This window comes from Sciurus carolinensis, chromosome 4 (genome assembly GCF_902686445.1).
Source record: "Sciurus carolinensis chromosome 4, mSciCar1.2, whole genome shotgun sequence".
NCBI classification, from domain to species: Eukaryota; Metazoa; Chordata; class Mammalia; order Rodentia; family Sciuridae; genus Sciurus; species Sciurus carolinensis.
The window spans coordinates 87804184-87823588 of NC_062216.1; the positions used below are offsets into that span (position 1 = coordinate 87804184).

General features: G+C 35.1%; 1 protein-coding gene across 14 annotated transcripts in view; it reads right to left on the bottom strand.

Moving 5' to 3' along the window:
• Positions 1–3493: 3493 nt before the first annotated feature.
• Positions 3494–19405, bottom strand: part of Slco1a2 (solute carrier organic anion transporter family member 1A2) — a 123349-nt gene continuing 107437 nt past the window's right edge. For all 14 annotated transcript variants that reach the window (XM_047550893.1, XM_047550888.1, XM_047550895.1 and 11 more), the window contains one exon: positions 3494–6776. In XM_047550893.1, the coding sequence (XP_047406849.1) occupies positions 6557–6776 (220 nt within the window). In that variant the 3' untranslated portion in view covers positions 3494–6556. The remainder of the gene's footprint in view (positions 6777–19405) is intronic.

Genomic DNA, 19405 nt, shown 5'->3' on the forward strand with positions numbered 1-19405 from the left:
CAATCCCTAATTTTTTAGTGTTTTGAACATGAATGGATGCTGTATTTTGTCACATGCTTTTTCTGCATTTATTCAAATGATCATATGAAAGTGGATCAAAGATTTAGGCACTAGAACAGAAACCCTGCACCTAATGCAAGAAAAAGTGGGCCTAAATCTTCATCATGTAGCCTTAGGAACTGACTTCCCAACGACTTCTAAAGCACAAGAAGTAAAATCAAGAATCAAAAAATGGATGGATTCAAACTAAAACTTCTCAGGAAAGGAAACAATCAATAATGTGAAGAGAAAGCTTACAGAATGGGAGAAAATCTTTGCCACATGCACCTCAGAGCATTAATCTCCAGAATATATAAAGAACTCAAGAAAACAAATAACCCAATTAATAAATGAGTTAAGGAACTGAACAGACACTTCACAGAAGAAGTAATACAACTGATCAACAAATATGTGAAAAAATGTTCATCATCTCTAGCAATTAGAGAAATACAAATCAAAACTAAGATTTCATCACACTCTAGTCAGAATGGCAATTATCAAGAGTACAAGCAACAATAAATGTTGGTGAGGATGTGGGGAACAAGGTTCATTCATACATTGCTGGTGGGACTGCAAATTGGTGCAACCACTATGGAAAGCAGTATGGAGATTCCTTAGAAAACTTGGAATGAACCCACCTTTTGACCCAGCTATCCCACTCCTCAGTTTATACCTAAAGGACTTAAAATCAGCAAACTACAGTGATGCAGTCACATCAATGTTTACAGTAGCTCAATTCACAATAGCTAAACTATGTAACCAAACTAGATGTCCTTCAACAGATGAATGGATAAAGAAACTATGGTATATGTACTCAGCCTTAAAGAAGAATGAAATGATGGCATTTGCCGCTAAATGAATAGAGTTGGAGAATATCATGCTAAGCAAAATAAGCCAATCCCAAAAAACCAAAAGCCAATGTTTTCTCTGACATGCTGATGCTAATTCACAATAGGGGTGGGTTAACTAGAGAAAAATAGAGATACTTTGGATTAGGCAGAGGGAAGTGAAGAGGGGAGGGGGAATGGGGGTAGGAAGGTTAGTAGAATAAATCTGACATTATTACCCTATGTGCATATATGACTACATGACCAACGTGATTCTACATCATGTACAACCAGAAGAATGAGAAATTATACTCCATTTATGTGTGATGTGTCAAAGTGCATTCTAATGTCATGTATAACTCATTAGAACAAACTTTAAAAAGTTCATCTATAAAGACTACTAACTTCAACCATGAGACATTATGAAAAAGGTAAAACTAAGGAGCCCATAAAAATATTAGTACTTGCCAGGGACTCTGGGAAGGAAAAATGATAGTCATGGCACAGAGTATTTTTAGGGCAGTGAAACTTTTCTTTATGATTCTGTAATAGTGGATATGTATGATTATAAATTTGTACAAACCCACAGAATGTATAATTCCAAGGGGGAATTCTAATCTAACCTACAGATTTTTTTTTCAGTGAAAATATGTTAATATCAGTTGTAACAAATTTAAAAAAATAGAGTTTTATTTGAAATTTCACTGAACCCATCAATGAATATTTGAAGAACAGATATCCTTTCAATATGTTGGTTACTCAACTAAGGAACATGATATAGGTCTTGATTTCTCTGAATGATGTTTTATAGTTTGATGATAGACTTACTATACACCTGTTGTGAGATTTATCCATTGTATTTTGATGTTTCTGGGGGGGGATATTTTTTTAATACTACATAAGTAGTATGATTTACTAATATCATTTTCTAAGTGTTGATATGTGACAAAAGTATATTTCATTTTGTATGCCTTTGTATCTAGTTAACTTGTTAAAATTAACTTACTGATTGTGATCGTTTATCTGTAGCATTCTTTCAATTTTCTACATACTCAAACTGTAATGTCACTGATATTTTACTTTTTCTTTTTTTTTCCTCACAAATTTTAATACCTTTCCCTTTTGGTTCCTGGTTAGGATATCCTGTATAACATATACATTGGAAATGTATAGCAGATACTCTCTCTCATATCAATAGGAGTTTCTAATACAGCCTATTTAAGTTTGCTGTAGGATTTTTTTTTTGTCATGATCAGGTCCTGAAACATATCACATGGAATTTGTTACATTTTTTTCTCATTCTAAGTTAATATTTGCTTTTTAACTCCATTTTATATTCATAATTTGAATTGTTTTCTTGTATAAGTTCTCCCTTCAAATTTTATAAACCTAAAATGCCACAATAGTTAGTACTGCCTTGGTGCAAGAGTTTAGAGCTGCATTGGGTATCCAGTCTCTGGCTGTCTCCCTGTACCTCCTCCTCAGGTTGTTCTCTCATACCTGCATTTATTGCTTCCTGGTTGCAAAGTGGTTGCTGCTCCTAAAAGGCTAACATCCACAGTTCAGGAAAGAAGAAGGAAAAATGCCAAAATATGTCCTCAGAAAGCTTAATCTTTTTAGATTAGAAAGAAATCCCTTCCCGATTAGCAAACTTCAGCCAATATCTCATTGGCATCAACTATAAACACTATAACTACAGTCACCAGCCAAGAAAACATTTTGTATTTTCTTCTATTATTCCCTCAAAAAGATGTGGAGTTTTTTCTTTCTCTCCATCACCTCCCATCAAGACTTGCATTGGTAGCTTATGCAAAAGCAGTAACTCACCACATGTACATAGTGTATGAAATTACCTAGTCCTTTTTTTTTTTTTTGTGGCTGTTTTCAATGTATATTTATTGACACTAATGAAATGACACCAACTTGAATTGTACTTGAACTTTATGGCCTGAAGCATGGTTACTACATTCCTCATGTACACACCATTAAAACACACATCCTCTAGATCCAAGTATTGAAATGAGAAAGTAATTGTTCCCTAAACACTCATCAGAGATCCTCAAAATCTAATAATTTGGGGACTCAATTTCATTTTATTATTATTGTTTTCACTCTGTGTACTTCTTCTTGAAATATTATTTCAAAACATCAAAGAGCCTATAGGAAACTAAATTGAAAGATAAAGGCTTTATTCTTTGACCCTCTTCATGATGAGTCCAATGGTCCAAAGACACCACTTATAAGTAGTTTTGTTTTTAATTCCTCTACTAGTGAACTCCATAACTCTAACATGTGTACCCATTAAATTTTAATTTGTCAGGAAACATTTAACTCCATGCTATAAATTATGAGGAATGGTTATTCCTTCTTCCTTTTGTATTTCCTTTCATAACTTTTGTTTTCAAAGTGAATTTTTCAAGATCCTGTAAATATTGGTTATATTACATTTAGAATTATAAATAAAACATTAATCAGACATCTGTAATCCCAGAGACTTGGGAGGCTAAAGCAGGAGGATTGCCAATTCAAGGTCAGCCTCAGCAATCTAGTGAGACTGTGCCTCAAAACAAAAAATGAAAAGGGCTGGGGATATAGCCCAGTGGTAAAGCACCCCTAAATTCAGTCCCCAGTACCAATAAATGATAGAAAGATGATAGATATGTAGATAGATAGATAGGTGATAGATGATAGATACATTAAAATACTAATTCTAATTCTATTTAAGCTTAGATTTTTCTACAATATTAAATAAAAGAATTATGACCCTAGACTTCTCATAGCCTGATCTCTTGTAGCTCTACCCCATATATGTCTGCTGTGACATAGTCTCTGTCCTTACAGGAGAGTGTCAGTTTTTAGGACAAGAACTAGTCTCCTGAGGCCTCAGAGATGCCATAGCAAAGGTCATGAGAGATCCCCAAGCACTCCTACATCCACTCTCTCTGGCCTGCTTTCTCCCACAAAGAGAGAAGTGTCACAGGAGTGTCAAGGAGAACCCTGTGCTCTAAAAGTGGAATTATGTCTCCCACATGAGGGGTTAGGAAGGAACCCAAAGCACTAAGTCTAGATTCATGTCTCTCTGAGATTCCCCATGAAGATGTTCAAGTGGGTGAACTGTGAGGCAGAGTAAGCTTCAGCTTTCTTTGATCATGTCAAACTTCTCAATAGGGGTCAAGGTGTTCCCAGTAAATTTCTGATTCTTCAGTTTGCCTCCATGATGAAGGGTCATGAGGGAGCCCAGACACCACTCCTCCCAATTTTGACACTCATGGTGTCACCAACACTATCTGCCTTGAATCCGTCAAAATTAATCTCATTTTATTCTTTGTTTCTGTTCATGTGACTCAACTAAAAAAATAAACAACCAGAATTCTAAGTACTCACTCCTGTTTTCCCTAAGTCTAATTTCCATATGCCTCATAGTCTTCACTTTTTCTATAAGACTCCAGGTCCTGATATCAGTTCATATTCACTGTATCCTCAGGATCTCACAGTCCTGTATGTCCTCAGACTTGTGAATGAATGCTCTCTTTACCAGACCACAGTAAGCAAAATTTTCTCCCTTCAAAACCTCATGCAGTGGCTATTCCCTTTTTCTCACAACTCTCTAGATTAAAAGGGTAAAAGTCCTTACTCTTCATTTCAGCTTCCAGACCATTTTCCCCCACACAAAAGAAGCTACTCCAGATTTCATGTCATAAGCCTGAAAGAGTACACTTTACTGCTGTAGTCATACAAACCCCAGATTACACACCTCTTCTCCAATAATGTTAGCTCCTCTCTCATGTTTCAACACTATCCCTGTCTTGAATCTTGGGCACTTTTAATACATCAGGTGTGTGAAGTCTCTGAAATCACACGCTTAAACTTTAACTCTTAACCTTTTCTACTCAGTCTTTCTCATCTCAACTTCTTTCTTTCTAAAGGACACACTTAATCATTCAAGGACTCATATTGGCCTACAAATTTCTATAGAAAGTCCTTCAATTAAGAGGCTTGTTTTCTGTCTGCTATAGTTGGATCTGGAATGCCCCACAGAGGCCCATGTGTGAAAGATGTGGTCCTGAATGCAATACTGTTAGTAAATGGTAGAACCTTAAAGAGGTGGGTCTTAGTGGGAGGAAGTTAGGTCACTGAAGCTGTGCCTTTGGAGGAGCTATTAGGACCCTAAACCCTTCCTGCCTCTCTGTTTCCTAGCTAACACAAGGTAAGTAGCTTCTTTTCAACATGCTCCCTGAGGTATTCCTTGCCACAGGCCCATAACAACAGCATCAGTTGAAACTGGACTGAAATCCCTGATTCTGTGAATCAAACCTTCCATCCTTTTAAGTTTGCTTATTCAGATATTTGTTATAGTAACAGAAACCTGACTAACACACTGTCCAGCTACCATCTCAGAATCTCCCACCTAAGTTCCAGTTTCCTTCTAAGTGCATTTAAGATTCTTAGACCTTCTTCTGCTCTATTTTGTCCTTCTGAACACTCTCATTTCCTTTATATGGCACACAAATGATCATAGTGTATTGACCACTTCTCCCACCCTTCTTTCCTCTACCATTAGGGATTTATATGATTTTTATATATTGACTTTCATTTCAAATGGAGGAAGAATGAGTAGACAAATATGAGCATTCTACTGTCCTGAACCAGAACTCTATATTATAATAAGTTTTCATGTACCTCTAAACTCTTTTGATTATTTTTACTCAAAAATTTAAAATAATATTAATAGATTTAGTTTTTCATACGTATCTTGAATTTTATTGACTTCAGTTTCATAACAGAGGCTACTTTTCAAAAGTATCATTCTCCAAGATGATTTTTGGGAAATTAGTATTTGTGTTCTAACTTAGGACCAAATGGATAACATAAACAATGATCTACAGAGGCCTCCTGAACCTGGGAAAATGGTCCTTTGATAATATCTGACACTACAAGTGGTCTGTAAGAGCTGTCTCTCTCATATTGTCCTTCTATCCTTTGATTCATATACTTGTTTTTAAGAAAGACTGGAGTTATTGGATTTAAATTGCTGAAAAAATTTCCAACCATCTTTGCTACGTGATTTTTAATAACCTGATTAAGTTTGTCAGTGTCCTGAACAAAATGAGCAAATATATGACATCAGTAATAAAGGAGAGAATTGATAACAAGAGATGACATATTAATGAGCAATCTAGTTTTAAAAATTCATGTCTGGAGTGAATAGGAGTATCAAAGAACAATTACTGAATAGAATAAGAACATATAGGCTTCTTTCACATAGAAGTAATCAATATGAATAAAAAATTTCAAGTTCACATGAGAAGGAAAAAAATTTCAATCTCTGAATAACCCCAATATACAAATTTGATAGCATTAAATAGATTTTTAGAATAGAAAAATTTTAGAACTATTTGGAAAAGGAGATGTAAGAAATAGACCCTTTCTTTGAATGAGTTAAAAAAGAAATTGTTGCTTTAACATAAAAAGTAAAGCCGGCTTTAAAATCCTGTGTAGTGGTTGTTATAAATGTCTCCTCTAGAAAATCTCAACTGCCATTCTGATACTTCAGACATACAGTGGACACTTTCATCATGAGCAGATTCTTAGAGACAAGAAAAAGTTACCTGAAGTACCTCTAATGATTTTTAAAAAATTAAGTTTTATACTGTGTTTTCCACCTCTGGGAAGGCTGGTAGAATAGGACATTATAGTTTAGCTTTCATTTCTTCATCATTCAAAACCTTGGAATTTTGGTGAACATCTTTGCACTCTTTTTCTTTCTCTGTAACCTTCATCACTGCAAGCTCAGTTCCCGAAGGGTCATTTTCACCAGGTAGATGATGCTTTCTCAAAAGAATTAGGATCAAAAAGGCAGGAATAAAACTTGATCCTCTTAATGCTGCTGGCAATCCAAGGTAGATGTGCCTATTTAAAGAAATATTAATTCATATTAAATCTTACACAGACAATGTGATTAGCTCTAACTAATTTTGTTTAATATTATAGATATTTTATTACCCTAAAAATAAAAATTGTTTTACATGTCAATGTTATAGAAGCAATTTTTCTATTAATTCCAATGTTTAAGTTTTTAAATTTTCCAGCAAAGTCCAAACTTATTTTCTTCATATCTAATCATTTGTTATTTTCATTATTATTTTTCACATTTAATAAAACCTCCAATTTAAATGTAATACTCAGAGTAATAGCAGTTTTATTCTAGTATTTAATAAGAACACTTCCATAGAATCACTAATTATGATATACTCTCTTAGGGGAGTTTTTAGGTAATCTTTTTCAGGTTAAGGAATCTCTTTTCTATTCTGATTTTGATCAAAGTTTAAATTATTAATGTATAAACTAAACCACATTTCCGTACATAGAGGAGTATCTAATTATTTCCCTTTCTTTATTATATATGTATAGTCTTGCTTCACCAATAGATTTTTCTGACATTGAATCACCCTTGCATACCTAAAATAAACTCTATTAGTCACTTTATTAATAGATTCAATTTGTTAATTTTCATGTACAATTTTTGCATGTATATTTATAAGAAGAGACCATAATTCTTTTTCACATTCAGTTTGTCTAGTGTGATTGTACTGGTTTCATAAAGTTGGGAAATTTTCCTTTTTCCCATTTCTTTCTTTTTTTTTAATTTATATTGTAAACAAATGGGATACATCTTGTTTCTCTGTACATGAAGTAGAGCATACCATTTGTGTAATCATACATTTACATAGATTAATAGTTTTTGATTCATTCTGTTATTTTTTTCCTTCCCCCCCCCCCTCCCACCCCTCCCACCCCTCTTTTCCCTCTATACAGTCCCTCCTTCCTCCATTCTTGCCCCCCTCCTACCCCCCATTATGTGTCATCATTTGCTTATCAGCAAGATCATTTGTCCTTTGATTTTTTTAAGATTGGCTTATCTCACTTAGCATGATATTCTCCAATTCCATCCATTTGCCTGCAAATGCCATAATTTTATTATTCTTTATGGCTGAGAAATATTCCATTGTATATATATACAACAGTTTCTTTATCCATTCATCAAATTGAAGGGTATCTAGGTCAGTTCCACAATCTGGCTATTGTGAATTGAGCAGCTATGAACATTGATGTGGCTGTATCTCTGTAGTATGCTGATTTTAAGTCCTTTGGGTATAGGCCAAGGAGTGGAATAGATGGGTCAAATGGTGGTTCCACTCCAAGTTTTCTAAGGAATCTCCACACTGCTTTCCAGAGTGGTTGCAAATTAGTGCAATGTATGAGTGTATCTTTTTCCCCACATCCTCGCCAACACCTGTTGTTGCTTGTATTCTTGATAATTGCCATTCTAATTGGGGTGAAATGGAATCTTACGGTAGTTTTGATTTGCATTTCTCTTATTACTAAAGATGTTGAACACTTTTTCATATATCTGTTGATTGCTTGTAGATCTTCTTCAGGGAAGTGTCTGTTCATTTCCTTAGCCCATTTGTTGATTGGGTTATTTGTATTCTTGGTGTAGAGTTTTTTGAATTCTTTATATATTCTGGAGATTAGTGCTCTATCTGAAGTATGAATGGCAAAGATTTTCTCCTCTTCTGTAGGCTCTCTCTTCACATTGCTGATCATTGGTGAGAGAAAGCTTTTTAGTTTGAATCTATCCCAGTTATTGATTCTTGCTTTTACTTCTTGTGCTATGGGAGTCCTGTTAAGGAAGTCTGATCCTAAGCCAACAAGTTGAAGATTTGGACCTACTTTTTCTTCTATAAGATGCAGGGTCTCTGGTCTGATTCTGAGGTCCTTGATCCATTTTGAGTTGAGTTTTGTGCAGGGTGAGAGATAGGGGTTTAATTTCATTCTGTTGCATTTGGATTTCCAGTTTTCCAAGCACCATTTGTTGAAGAGGCTATCTTTTCTCCATTGCATATTTTTGGCCCCTTTTCTAGTATGGAAAATTGTATTTATTTGGGTTTGTGTCCATGTCCTCTATTCTGTACCATTGATCTACTTGTCTATTTTGGTACCAATACCATGCTGTTTTTGTTACTATTGCTTTGCAGTATAGTTGAAGTTCTGGTATTGCGATACCCCCTGCTTCACTCTTCCTGCTAAGGATTGCTTTAGCTATTCTGGGTTTCTTAAACTTCCAGATGAATTTATGATTGCTTGCTCTATTTCTGTAAGGTACGTCATTGGGATTTTAATTGGAATTGCACTGAATCTGTATAGCACTTTTGGTAGTATGGCCATTTTGACAATATTAATTCTGCCTATCCAAGAACAAGGGAGCTCTTTCCATCTTCTAAGGTTTTTTTAAATTTCTTTCTTCAGTGTTCTGTAGTTCTCATTGTAGAGGTCTTTCACCTCTTTTGTTAGATTGATTCCCAAGTATTTTATTTTTTTTTTTTTGAGGCTATTGCGAATGGGGTAGTTTTCCTAACTTTTCTTTCTGAAGATACATCACTTATGTATAAAAATGTATTCAATTTATTAGCATTGATCTTATACCCTGCTACTTTACTGAATTCACTTATGAGTTCTAAAAGTTTTCTGGTGGAATTTCCCGGTTCCTCTAAATATATAAACATGTCATCAGCAAATAGGGATAGTTAGAGTTCTTCTTTTCCTATTCATATCCCTTTAATTTCTTTGGTCTCTCTAATTTTTCTGGCTAGTGTTTCAAGGACAATGTTGAATAGAAGTGGTGAAAGAGGGCATCCCTGCCTTGTTCCAGTTTTTAGAGGGAATGCTTTCAGTTTTTCACCATTTAGAATGATATTGGTCATGGGCTTAGCATAGATGGCCTTTACAATGTTAAGAAATATTCCCATTATCCCTATTTTTTCTAGTGTTTTGAGCATGAAGGGATGCTGTATTTTATCAAATGCTTTTTCTGCATCTATCGGAATAATCATGTGATTCTTGACTTTAAGTCTATTGATATGGTGAATTACATTTATTGATTTCCGGATGTTGAACCAACATTGCATCCCTGGGATAAAACCCACTTGATCGTGGTGCACTATCTTTTAAATATACTTTTGTATGTGATTTGCTAATATTTTGTTGAGAATTTTTGCATCAATGTTCATTAGGGATATTGGTCTGAAATTTTCTTTCCTTGATGTGTCTCTATCTGGTTTAGGTATCAGGGTGATATTGGTGCCATAGAATGAGTTTGGAAAGGTTCCCTCCTCTTCTATTTCATGGAATAATTTAAGAAGTATTGGAATGAGCTCTTCTTTAAAGGTTTTGTAGAACTCGGCTGAGAACCCATCTGGTCCTGGACTTTTCTTTGTTGGTAGGCTTTTGATGGCTTCTTCTATTTCATTACTTGAAATTGATCTATTTAAATTATGTATGTCCTCCTGGTTCAGTTTAGGTAATTCATATGTCTTTAGAAACCTGTTGATGTCTTCGAGATTTTCTATTTTGTTGGAGTATCCCATTTATTTTATTTTATTTTATTTTTTTATTTTTTACAGACTGCATTTTGATTCGTTGTACACAAATGGGGTGCATCATTTCATCTCTATGGTTTTGCATGATGTAGATTCATACCATTCATGTAATCATACATGTACATAGGGTAATGGTGTTTATTGCCATTTCTTGGAATACTTTTTATAATGTTGAAATTATCAATTCATTATACATTTGATAAAACTTACCTGAAAATATCTGGACTTTGTGCCTTGGGGAGATATACATTTTTAATGTTTGTAAATAGCTATAAAAATATTCATGTTTTCTAAATGTTTATTAGTAATTTGGCAATCTATATGTCTCTAGAATATTCTATATTTAATATTTCTATATTTGATATCTGAAATCTATAATTATCTATACTTATATCCCTTTTATATAGTTAATAGTGCTTATTTGTGCCTCTTTATTTACCTTTCCAAGTTATTGTTATCATTATATTTTCATCACTTCGAAAACACAACTTTTTATTTTTTAATTTTCTCTGAAGTGCATAGGCTTATTACAAATTTTTTCTCTTTATTTTCATCTTTCTACTTCTAAAATTTTCTTTCGTGAAACATTTCAATAATGCAGAATAAAAGAGAGCAGTAACTGGATTTTGGCCCACTATAATTCAGTCTGACCTCATCTTAACTAATTTCATGTGCAAAGACTCTCTTCCCAAACATGGAGATGAGCAAAGTTGATTTTCTTAGTTATTTTGTCACAGTGATGGAAAGCTAATAGCACATGTTTACTGATGGGATGTGATTATTATAGGCATCATATTGTTGGGTATTATTTTTTAAATCCATTCAGAAAGTCAGTATCTTTAAATTGGTGATTTTGGTCCATTTACATTGAGTTATTATTAAGGTACAAGCTTATGTCTGTAATTTTGTTGATTTTTTTAAGTTGCTTTGAATATTCTTTGTTTTTTCCTTTTTATTATTCTTTGTGTTAGTCAATGTTTTGTCACTGTGATCAAAATGCCAGATAAGAACAACTTAGAGGAGGAAAAGTTTATTTTGGTTCATAATTTCAGAAATCTCATTACATAGTCAGTTGGCTCCAAGGTAGAAATATTAGGCAGAAGAGTGGTAGAGGAAAACTTCTCAGTTCCTAGAAACCAGGATGCAGTGAGAGAGGAAGGAACAGAGATAGAAACATTCCTCAAGACCACACTCTCAGTGACCTGCTTCCTTCAGCCATGTTCCACTTGCCTTAAATTACCACCCAATAACCTAATCAGTTATTAATGGATTAATCCAGTAAGTGGATTAATATAATGATGAGGTCCAAGCCCTAATCATTACTTAGAAGACCCACCTCTGAACCTTGCTGCACTGGGGATCATGTTTTCGAAACACAAGTTTTGGGGGAACATTGCACACCTAAACCACAGCATCTTTGATGTTTGCTGATTTACTGTGCTGATAATATTTTATTCTATTATTTTGGGGATCTATTCTTCTAGTATGATTTGTACTTTCACAAAATATTATCATGATAGTTATCTTACTTCCCTTCTGGCTGTAGCATCTTTTATAACTCTAGTCTGGTGGTCATGAATTTCCTTAGTTTTTGCTAATATTGGAAAGTATTTCTCTCTTCTTCATTTCCACATATACTGACCTTGGTTGGCAATTACTTCTTTCATTATTTGAAATAAGACATTCCATTCCCTACTGATATACAGGGTTTCTGCTGAGAAATCTTCTATTAATCTATTGGATTGCCATTATGTGTGACTTGGCACTTTCCTCTTGTAAATTTTTAAATTCTTTCTTTTCCTGAACTTTTGACAGCTAAACTATAATATGTTGTGGTGAAGATCTTTTCTGCTCAAGTCTGTTTGGGGTCCTGTAAGCATACTGTACATGGACATTCACATCTTTCCTAAGACTGTTTTTTTTTTTTTTTCTCATATTATTTCACATAGGTTTTCTTTATTCTTACACTTTATGTTCTTCCCTTCAGGTATGCCAGTAATGTGAAAGTTTGATCACTTCATGGTGTCCTAACAAAGGTAAATGCTTTCTCCTTTTCTTTTCTTTTTTTTTTTTTTTCTATCTGAACAGGATATTTTAAAAGATCTGTCTTCAAGCTTCAATATTTGCTCATCCACTTCTCCATTATGTTGTTAAGGTTCTCACCTAAACTTTTTATTTGGTTTATTGAGTTCCTTGTTTCTAAGATTTCTCTTAGATTCTTTTTCATCATCTCTCTTTATTCAATTTAACATTCATATCTTCCAAATTTCACTGAACCATTTGTCTGTATTCTCTTGAATCTTACTGAGATTTTTAAAAATCATTCTTTGAATTCTTTGTCAGGCATTTCATCCATTTCTACATGTTTGGAATCTGTAACTAGAGAGAGATGATCTCTTGGAGGTGTCACAGTACCTTGGATTTTCCTCTTTCTTATGATCCTACATTGAGATTTGTACTTTTGTATATCTATATACAAAATATCTGTATACAAATATATCTATACATTTGTATATTTGTATATCTATGCAACTTTTATGGTATTGCCCTCTTAGTAAGAGGTCGTCTTCTGAAGATGTGCATTGGGATATCCATTTGTTATGAATGTTGAGTTTAGTTCCACTTGGGCACCATAGTGTAATCTCTGTGGGCATCATAGTGTAATCTGTTGCTTCCTTGGCTGTGCTTAGTGAGTTTGGGGATAATGTATAACATATCCAAATCAGAAAGGCCCACTGTGGATCATGCAAAAGTAGGGACAGTGTATCACTTGGGGAAGGTATGGTATATATAGACAGCAGAGTGAGGTTTACCCTGTATGGTTACTGCTACAATGGGAGTGAAGGATCCTATCAGATGATGAGAGTTTGCTTCTGTACTATTGATACTGGTTCTGTTATTTGTAAGAATCTCTAGCACTGGTTGTACCAGTATAGTGGAGACCTAAAATTATTGACCTCTGACTAAGGAGCAGTGCAGGCACAGATTCTTTGTGGGGAAGAATGAGGATAACAATCATAGTGCCCCATATGTGGTACTCATACCAGTCTTTTCAGCAATGCATTATCAGAAAAGACACTGCAACCAATAGTAGGGACCCACATAGGTATGGTGGCAACAGTAACTGCATTCTTTTCTGCTGCTACTGATGGCATGCCCACCCAGGAGCAGAACCTCAGCCACCCTCCCAGCCATCCATATCTCAGAGTGCAGCAAAGGCTAGAGAATTTTGCCAGCTGTAGCGTCCACCAGGAATCAGACAGGTGGCTATTGGCAAGAGCTGGGAGAAATTCCTCTCAACTGTAATGCTTGTGAGAATGAGCAAGACTTGAACATTTTTGGTGCTTCGAAAACATACTAGTTAAATATCTTCTTAGGCTGTATGTACTGATGATAACAGTCAGAACAAGGTAATACTCAAGATCACATGGCTTGCCTCTGTAGGTGTGACAGCAGAGGAACCACAGAGTTCTTTTTCTGTTACTGATAGATGCCCGTATACAGCACTGATGGGAAGGGATGGCAGGAACCTAATGGGTAAATTGCCTTTAGTCCCAGAACCAGTGTGAAACTGCTCATGGCTGCTCATGCCTCTGGACTCCAGGGACACCTATGGTGAAGCACTCTCAGCAGGTTTTAGTCAGAATCATTCAGCCAACCTTAGTTTCTGGGGCAGTTACCCATTGAGCTAGTGCATTGAAACGTTTGTGCGTTCCTAAAGGTGAGTCTATGCAGAGGATTCTGACTTCGAGAGTGAACAAAAGTCAGATGACAGGTCTCAGATGACAGGTCTCTCCTTAAGAGATATTCTAGTTAGAGCACCTTGGGGGTTCAGTGGGAGATAATGTGAATTCCTTTCCCAAAGCAATATACTGTGCATATTCTTGTTACTTATATAGTTAGGCTGTAAGCCTGTAACAGTTATGAAACTTTCAAGTAGCTAGGATTTGTCAGTCTCTGCACTGAATTTGCTGGGACTCTTCCATTTGTACCTCTGAGAGGGGAGATTCACCCTCCCAGGCTGAGAGCCAGGGTGCCAGGGCCTGGGATAGTCTGTTTCTCCTACTATGCTGTTCTCTCGGTTCTCTGGATCTTACAAGGTTTACATTTTTCTCCTGTTGATTTCCAGTGTTCTTCCATGCCACTCACCTCAATTAGCAGTTATATACCAAATGCTTTTGTCCTTTGTGGAGGAGGAGGTAAGTGCTGAGTGCTTTTATTTACATATCTTGCTCCCTTTCTTAACAAACATTTCAAAAGGCCAGACTAGGGAATTCATTCATGCTTCTAATTATCAAGCAGTTAGAAATAATGGGAAAATAGAATTATAGTGCATAAATGAGGAATGGAGTTAAAACATCACTATATGTTGTGAAAATAAAGCAGAAGGTACTTTTTTTCAATTGTCAAAGGAAATGCTAGATAGGAGTGGTGCTATTTTATACCCGGTCTATATTTAAAAGGTAGTTCTAAATTATTTTGAGGAAGGAGGTATATGTGCAACTCTGCAAGTAAGAAGAGTCAGGGAGACAAAGGAGGCACTATATTCTAAGGAGAGAAACTAAGGAAAAACTGATAATCAGTAAGGAAGTGATGGGAAATTGAAGTATCACAGAGAATCAGAAAGGCAAAACAAAGCAGGTCACAACCACTGGGCGCCCCAGCAAAGTGAGGAAAACCAGACACCATACACATAATGTAAGGTGAAGCAAAATCAACCCCAATAATAACTGCTCACTGGTAAACTTAACTGCAGGAGAAAGCCATGGTTCATACAAACTCAGAAACCAGTTTGGGGATTTGCTCTGAGAGTGATTTCTCTTGCACAGCAAGCTAACTTTAGAGAAGAGATTCAATACCTTGTTCCACAAATACATATTATAGCCAGGAGCCATCCTGAAGGAAGTCCTATTGTTAGAAACTAACTGCTCTTAGGAAGTAGAAGACTCTGCACTCACAATTCATGCTTCATGCAGGCATTCTGCCACAATTAATAGGACAGTCAGTATTGGAGGGAGTTATGGACATGAATCCATCAAGTACTTTGAGCAATGGGGAATACAGGCTGAGATGGAGAATAGAGTGCCTAGTGGTTAATGGTCCTATCCTTTGTGATAAGAAATTAGACCAGTAATAAGTGGTGTCATGAAGGAATCAGGTCTGAGAGTGCTAATGGAGACCAATGGTGGCAAACCGCTCAATTTCTGTGGCTCCACCTCCAGTGCAGAACTTGCTAGTTTGACTATTCCCTGCTTATACCCTGAAGCATCCTGGATGTACACCATGCCTTGGACATTTCCCATGCTGTTGGGAGCAAAGACTAAACCATGGGGCTAAATATACACCCACTTGGCATGGCCCATATAATGCCAAAGCTTAGCTTATAAGAAAGGCTTTCTATGGCTCAGGCATCAACCATGCCACCAGGCACGAAGGATAAGGGCCTCTGGAGAGAGTAGGCACATGTCTAGAAATCTATCCAATCCAAATACACATCTCTGTTAGGAGGAATTTTTCACTCATATTTTCTCCTCTGTCTATTCTATATTGTATTATTTAGATGTTTTTCATTTTCTTTTTAATCTTATTTTTATTATATTTAATAGGATTTTCTCTTTCCCTTGTCTTCTACTCTCTCCTTTTCCCTCTTTTCAAATTTTCTTTTATTTTTTAACTTTTCAGTTTATTCTATAGTATTTTTGTCCCTTTCTTTTCTATGATTACTGGTATTGTAGTTGTTTTCAATTTATTATCACTGTATTTTGATATTTGGTCTGTTTTTATATTGCGGGTATTACTATTGTTTGTTTTCTTCCTTGTGAGTGGAGCTGTGAATCAGGTATGGCATCCCAAGCATGTGGGTGAGTGTTTTGTCTCTGTCATATGGTCAGAGCACAGTTGAGAGAAATTGTGCCTTACTCCAACCATGACCTAGATGCCTTCAAACCTTAATGAATACTTTAAACTAAAAAACCAGGAGAGATATAAACCCCAGAGCCAATGACTCAGCCTCTTGTATATATAACGAGAAGGACACTGAGGTCCCACTTTTGGAAATTCAATCCTCTAGCAACAGTAGAGAATAATGACACAATTGTTATGGACACCATATAGTTGATAAGACAAGAGGAATTACCACAGAAGGCATACCTTATATACTATGCTATCTATATTACTGGAGGGACCCTTATTCTTTCAAGACCTACAGAGGAAGCAGGTCCTACAAGCTCCAATAGCAGGCACTGTGTTAAAACTCACCCATCACAGATAAGCCACAGGAAAACTACACTACTAAATCCATTTGTAATAAAATTCAATAGTACACAACAAACTGATAACCCAGGACACATGATTAAGAGAAGGTTATTCTCTAAGAAGGCCCTCACATAAAAATAGAAGATATATAAATCCCAAAAGAGGGCTGGGGTTGTGGCTCAGTGGTAGAGCACTTGCCTAGCATGTGTGAGGCACCGGATTTGATTTTCAGCACTGCATATATATAAATGAGTAAAATAAAAGTCTATCAACATCTTTAAAAATATTTTCAAAAATAACTACAACTGCATCTTAAAAAATAAATAAATTCCAATAGTAAGTAAATATTAACTTAGATATACATGAAACATGAGAAAATGAGACATCATGACTTTTCCAAAATCTGGTAACTCTCTAATTGAGTCTAAAGATACTGAAGTATAGGAAATGGCAGAGAATCTAAAAAATGATGTTAAAATGATAATTGAATTCAAATAAGATATCAATAAACACGTTAACAAATTAAAGAAGAGAATGCAGGATATGAAAGAGCAATTTAAAAAAAGAGATAGAGATTCTGAAAAAAAAAAAAAAACAGAAACTGTAGAAAGGTAAAGTGTCAAAAGCCAAACAAAAAATTTTAGTTGACATTAATCTCCAGGACATATAAAGAACTCAAAAAGTTAACACCAAGAAAACAAAAAAAACCTAATCAATAAATGGGCTAAGGAACTGAACAGACACTTCACAGAAGAAAATACAATTGGTCAACAAATATATGAAAAAATGTTCAACATGTCTAGCAATTAGAGAAATGCAAATCAAAAGTACACTGAGATTCCATCTCACTCCAGTCAGAATGTCAATCAAGAATATAAGCAACAATGCTGGCAAGGATGTGGGGAAAAAGGTTCACTCATACATTGCTGGTGGGACTGCAAATTGATGTAACCACTATGGAAAACAGGACGGAGATTCCTCAGAAAACTTGGAATGGAACCACCATTTGACCCAGCTATCCCACTCCTCAGTTTATACCCAAAGAACTTAAAATCAGCAAACTACAGTGAGGCTGTCACATCAATGTTTATAGCAGCTCAATTCACAATAGCTAAACTATGAAACCAAGCTAGGTGCCCTTCGACAGATGAATGGATAAGGAATGTGGTATATATACACAATGGAATATTACTCAGTCTTAAAGAAGAATGATTATGACACTTGTTCATAAATGCATGGAACTAGAGAATATTATGCTAAGCGAAATAAGCCAATCCCAAAGAACCAAAGGCTGAATGTTTTTTCTGATATGCATTTGCTGATTAACAATAAGGGGGTGGGGAGAATAGAGTATTTTGGACTAGATGCAGAGGAATGAAGGGAGGGAAAGGGGCATGGGGGAAGAAATGACAGAATTAATAGGACTTTATTACCTTATGTGCATATTTTATTACATGACCTGTATAACTACGTCATGTACAACCAGATAAATGAGAAATTACACTCCACGTATGTATGATGTGTCAAAATGCATTCTACTGTCATATATAACTTGTTAGAACAAATTAAAAAATAAAAAATTTAGTTGGAAGCCTCAACGACAGACTAGATCAAGTGTTATAAAGGATATTAAGGCTTGAAGACAAAGTTGATAAATTATCACATTCAGACAGTAATCAGGAAAAAAATATAAGAAAGAATACACAGAACACAAAAGACAAAGGGGTTATGATTAAAAGAACTAATGTATTAATCACATGTAGAGATGAAGGAGCAGAGGTAAAGGTTAAAAACATACACAATTTATTCAGTGAAATAATAGAAAATTTCTGAAATCTTGGGATGGATATGGACACCTGGGAACAGAAGGCATCTAGAACCCCAAATAAAAATGATGAGGAAAAAACCTCTCAACATTATAATATAATGTAAATGCCAAAAGTACAAAATAAAAAAAAAGAATATTGAAAACTGCAAGAGAGAAAGTTCCAGATCATGTATGAAGGCCAACCCACCAGAATAACAGCAGATTTCTCAACAGAAATGCTAAAGGCCAAGAAGACATGGGATGATATGTATCAAGCCTGAAAGAAAACAACTTCTAACCTAAATTATTGCCTCCAGCAAAATTATCCTTCAGAATGAAAAACTAGATAAAGATCTTCCAAGATCAGCATTAACTAAAGAAATTCACGACCACTAAACTAGCATTAAAGAATATACTTAAAGAAATTCTGTACCCAGAAGATGAAGCATGATAAACAAAATCACAAAAACACAGGAAAGAATAAATCTCACTAGAAGATTTAGTTTCTATTCTAGAAGAGTTGAAAAGCAAATGAGAGTTAGGAAATAAACATTAGTAATTCAGTAAACCATCAAAACTCTAAGATGGATATAGAAGAAAGATAAGAACATATAGTATTCAAAAAAACCAGAAGAAAAACAACAAGATGACAGGAATTAGTACATACCTTTTGATAATAATCTTGAATGTAAATGGTCTTAATTCTCTAATTAAAGATGCAAACTGGCTGATTAGATTTAAAACAAAGATTCAACAATTTTCTTCCTGCAAGAAACTCACCTCACTTTGGCAAAGATGCACAGACTGAAAGTGAAAGGATCCAAATGATATCTCAAGCAAATGGAATTCAAAAGCAAGCAGGAGTAGTTACACTCAGATTGAAAAAACTGAGTTTGAGTCAAAATAGCCATAAGAGACAAAGAAGATCACTATATATTGATAAAAGATACAATCCATAAGAAGATGTAACAAATGTAAATATATATGTAATGACCTTTGAAGCACCTGATTTTATAAAAGAAACACTACTACACACA